Below are 5,062 nucleotides of genomic sequence, written 5' to 3'. Positions count from 1 at the left end.
GGCTGAACTTATTGTGGGATTTCTCTTGTTATCTTCTTACACGGATATTGTGTATCTTCTCGTCTCATTTGATTCACTTGTATTTCACCCGATGAGGGGATATGATCCCGAAAACGTTCGTGTTAATAAACTGTATTTACTCATTAGAAAATTAGGTTTTTAGTGTTATCGCTTCTATGGTTATTCGGATACTTGAACTCTCTTCCTAAGAACTACTTCCCTGATTTGACTAAGGCTTGAGAGGCAGATTCTCACCTTCGGTAGATCAGTAGTTGAATGATCTGAAACGAGAAATAACCAACCGAATTAGAAAAATCAGGCTTCGATCTCATACATAAAGCCTAGTTTTCACGAACGCTTCCACGCTGAAAGATCCTGATTTCACGAACGCTTCCACGCTTCCACGCTTCCACGCCCCGATCAGGAAAAAGCAACTCGGCTTGAAATTGAATGTGCCCTTTTGTTTAAAATCATTTGCCTCGCCTTATTAAAATGTTACCTTCTCTACTTTTGGGATCGATATAGCGACGACTGAATGTGCCCTGCTATTAAATGTATTAAATGTAACAATATTTCTAAAATAATTTACGCAGATATGATATTCTAATGTATAAAATATTTCTAGATAATAGAGAGAATACTTAGTTGTATTATTCAACGCCCCTGCGTATGAAAGTAAAAACCACAACAGGTGTCAGTTGTCCAAAAGTGAGTTGAACTTTGCTTAACCTGTGGATAATTGACGTAGTGAAAATGAAACTAAATTTTACCGTAGCATTATCAGAAACCAGATTCAAAAAGGTTTAGTGAGTAAAAAAATTGTTATACTACTGTGCAAATTGTCGCTGTGGCATTCATTCCCAGTTAATTTCAATCAAATTCTTAGCAACTTGCCCCTGATGATCCTGACCAAACACAGTGTCCATGTTGGAGCGATAATGAACATCTCACAATACAGAAAAGAAAAATAAGTCCGAAAGCTTTTCTTGAGCTATACATTATTCCGACATTTTACTTCTTTGGGGAATACTGAAAAGTTCCTGGAGATGACTAATAGGATACAGTAAAATGTCAAATAAAGAGAAAACTCGAGAATTAATTTTTCTTTTCTGTATTGTGAGATCTTTACCGCATTATGGCCGCAGACAATTAACTAGACTTACAGCAAACTTTTAAGCTACTGGCCTCATGACAGAGAATTTATTTACCTGGACATATTTTCACGTCGCAGTATTCCCAACGTACTGCGGGATCAGTGGTATAACACCAGGGTCCTCCTGTTGTATTGTCGGGGTTCCTACAATAATTCGCAGCCGTATTCCGGTCGGAGAGCATATTGTAACGGTCATGTTTGTGAGGTGATCGAGAATTCCAGGCTTGACACGTTTTCCCGGATCGCACTTGATTCAAAGTTCCCCTGTATTCTCTTCCCATCGTGGTCATTTTGCATTATTTCACTGAAATTTGTCACGGCGTAGGATGTTAACTAAGAAATATAACTACATTAACTAAACGAGAGTGCATTCGTTTGTCCGTTGTGGCCAGTGAATTATCCGAAAATATCTCTTTAACGCACAAATCGTCATACGGAAACTTCAATTGTCATATGAACCACTTATCGTGTGGAAATGATAAAATGAGGATGTTGTTTGTAGGTTCAGTTCTGGTAGGCAAAACAAGTTTTGCTGTCTTGCTTCCAGATGTCGTTATTGGTTGGCCACATGGTTTGTCTTCAGAAAAATAATGTGCGTATGAAAGTAACTAGGAGTCCAGGGACACGATACCCACTTGGAAAGTGGTTTCAAATGCTCAACAATTTAACAATTCCAATGGTCAACTCCCCTGGTGACCATATACAAAAATCACAATTTTGCAATTGATTGTGGTAACAAAATATGCACAGGTACGAATATAATATCGAAATACTAAGTTATTGCATTATTCAACGCACCTGCGAATGAAAGTCAAAACCACAACAGGTGTCAGTTGTCCAAAAATGAGTTGAACTTTGCTTATCCTGTGTATAATTGACGTAGTGAAAATGGTACTACATTGTTACCGTAGTATTATCAGAAACAAGATTCTTTCAATTGTCGCGGTGGCATTCATTCCCAGTTAATTTCAATCAAATTCTTAGCAACTTGCCCCTGATGATCCTGACCAAACACTGTGTCCGGATAGTGAACATCTCACAATACAGAAAAGAAAAATAAGTCCGAAAGCTTTTCTTGAGCTGTACATTATTCCGACATTTTACTTCTTTGGGGAATACTGAAAAGTTCCTGAAGATGACTAAAAGGATACAGTAAAATGTCAAATAAAGAGAAAACTCGAGAATTAATTTTTCTTTTCTGTATTGTGAGATCTTTACCGCATTATGGCCGCAGACAATTAACTATACTTACAGCAAACTTTTAAGCTACTGGCCTCACGACAGAAAATTTATTTACCTGGACATATTTTCACGTCGCAGTATTCCCAACGTAACGCGGGATCAGTAGTATAACACCAGGGTCCTCCTGTTGTATTGTCGGGGTTCCTACAATAATTCGCAGCCGTATTCCGGTCGGAGAGCATATTGTAACGGTCATGTTTGTGAGGTGATCGAGAATTCCAGGCTTGACACGTTTTCCCGGATCGCACTTGATTCAAAGTTCCCCTGTATTCTCTTCCCATCGTGGTCATTTTGCATTATTTCACTGAAATTTGTCACGGTGTAGGATGTTAACTAAGAAATATAACTACATTAACTAAACGAGAGTGCATTCGTTTGTCCGTTGTGGCCAGTGAATTATCCGAAAATATCTCTTTAACGCACAAATCGTCATACGGAAACTTCAATTGTCATATGAATCACTTATCGTGTGGAAATGATAAAATGAGGATGTTGTTTGTAGGTTCAGTTGTGGTAGGCAAAACAAGTTTTGCTGTCCTTGCTTTCAGATGTCGTTATTGGTTGGCCACATGGTTTTTCTTCAGAAAAATAATGTGCGTATGAACGTAACTAGGAGTCCAGGGACACGATACCCACTTGGAAAGAGGTTTCAAATGCTCAACAATCTAACAATTCCAATGTTCAACTCCACTGGTGACCATATACAAAGACCAATGACCTGGAAACTCACCACAATCATACACCATCTCAGCGGCTACAAATTTGCAATTGATTGTGGTAACAAAATATGCACAGGTACGAATATAATAACGAAATACTAAGTTATTGTATTATTCAACGCCCCTGCGAATGAAAGTTAAAACCACAACAGGTGTCAGTTGTCCAAAAATGAGTTGAACTTTGCTTATCCTGTGGATAATTGACGTAGTGAAAATGATACTACATTGTTACCGTAGTATTATCACAAACCAGATTCAAAAAGGTTTTGTGAGTAAAAACATAGTTATACTACTGTGTCAATTGTCGCTGTGGCATTCATTCCCAGTTAATTTCAATCAAATTCTTAGCAACTTGCCCCTGATGATCCTGACCAAACACTGTGTCCGGATAGTGAACATCTCACAATACAGAGAAGAAAAATAAGTCCGAAATCTTTTCTTGAACTATACATTATTCCGACATTTTACTTCTTTGGGGAATACTGAAAAGTTCCTGAAGATGACTAATAGGATACAGTAAAATGTCAAATAAAGAGAAAACTCGAGAATTAATTTTTCTTTTCTGTATTGTGGGATCTTTACCGCATTATGGCCGCAGGCAATTAACTATACTTACAGCAAACTTTTAAGTTACTGGCCTCATGACAGAGAATTTATTTACCTGGACATATTTTCACGTCGCAGTATTCCCAACGTAACGCAGGATCAGTGGTATAACACCAGGGTCCTCCTGTTGTATTGTCGGGGTTCCTACAATAGTTCGCAGCCGTATTCCGGTCGGAGAGCATATTGTAACGGTCATGTTTGTGAGGTGATCGAGAATTCCAGGCTTGACACGTTTTCCCGGATCGCACTTGATTCAAAGTTCCCCTGACTGTATTCTCTTCCCATCGTGGTCATTTTGCATTCTTTAACTGAAATTTGTCACGGCGTAGGATGTTAACTAAGAAATATAACTACATTAACTAAACGAGAGTGCATTCGTTTGTTCGTTGTGGCCAGTGAATTATCCGAAAATATCTCTTTAACGCACAAATCGACATACATAAACTTCAATTGTCATATGAATCAATTATCGTATGGAAATGATAAAATGAGGATGTCGTTTGTAGGTTCAGTTGTAGTAGGCAAAACAAGTTCTGCTGTCTTGCTTTCAGATGTCGTTATTGGTTGGCCACATGCAATGTTTTCAAAATAATAATGTGCGTATGAAAGTAACTAGGAGTCCAGGGACACGATACCCACTTGGAAAGTGGTTTCAAATGCTCAACAATCTAACAATTCCAATGGTCAACTCCCCTGGTTACCATTTACAAAAACCAATGACCTGGAAACTCACCACAATCATAGAACATCTCAGCGGCTACAATTTTGCAATTGATCGTGGTAACGAAATATGCACAGGTACGAATATAATAAACGCAGTTTATATTTTGTGACTTTCTCAAAATGTATCAAAAATTTAACTAAATTTTAGTCCATAAGTCCACAAATATTCATAAATGAACAGTTTAAAATTGTTGAAACTTGTCGACTCTGCCGTAAAGTCAACCTATTAACAGTCCGGAATGTGGGATAATGTCGGGCTTAAGAGAACATTATTTCCCCGAGGTCTTCACATTTACGGAAAAGATTACGTAAGTGATTCACGAGCAGCGCGCGATAGGCACACAATAGGAATCTGAGCCGCGCGTTCTTTGAGTGTCACCAATTAAGGGGACCCCTTTTGTGAAAATTGACCTTGGGAGGAATATTCCTCCCAAAGTCAATCGATGGAAACTTGACCAAGGGGTTCGATATTCAAACAATTGACTTTGGGAGGAATATTCCTCCCAAGGTCAAACGAAGAGAATTTGACCTTCAGGTCTGATATTCAAAGTATTGACTTCGGGAGGTGTACAGCTTGGACTACAGTTTTTTTCATTTAATAAATCATCTTAAAAACATA

The 5,062-nt window shown here is 38.3% G+C and overlaps 1 protein-coding gene across 1 annotated transcript; it reads right to left on the bottom strand.

Annotated features, from left to right (window-relative positions):
- Positions 1-1,097: 1,097 nt before the first annotated feature.
- On the bottom strand, positions 1,098-2,722 carry LOC141907816 (plasminogen-like). The gene is made up of 2 exons (XM_074797558.1): positions 2,451-2,722; positions 1,098-1,451 (listed from the first exon to the last, which is right to left on the bottom strand). Exons 1-2 carry the CDS (start codon positions 2,683-2,685, stop codon positions 1,201-1,203), a joined length of 486 nt encoding a protein of 161 aa, XP_074653659.1. The 5' UTR covers positions 2,686-2,722; the 3' UTR covers positions 1,098-1,200.
- Positions 2,723-5,062: the final 2,340 nt, after the last annotated feature.

Source organism: Tubulanus polymorphus, chromosome 6 (genome assembly GCF_964204645.1).
Source record: "Tubulanus polymorphus chromosome 6, tnTubPoly1.2, whole genome shotgun sequence".
Lineage (NCBI taxonomy): Eukaryota > Metazoa > Nemertea > Palaeonemertea > Tubulaniformes > Tubulanidae > Tubulanus > Tubulanus polymorphus.
This window is presented reverse-complemented; position numbering and strand designations above follow the sequence as displayed.

Excerpts from the sequence above, each read along its gene's own strand:
- LOC141907816 (XM_074797558.1), bottom strand. The coding sequence starts at position 2,685 with ATGACCACGATGGGAAGAGAATACAGGGGAACTTTGAATCAAGTGCGA. Across the intron at positions 1,452-2,450 it reads CGACGTGAAAATATGTCCAG|AATGCAAAATGACCACGATG; the intron begins GTAAATAAATTT and ends TTTCAGTGAAAT.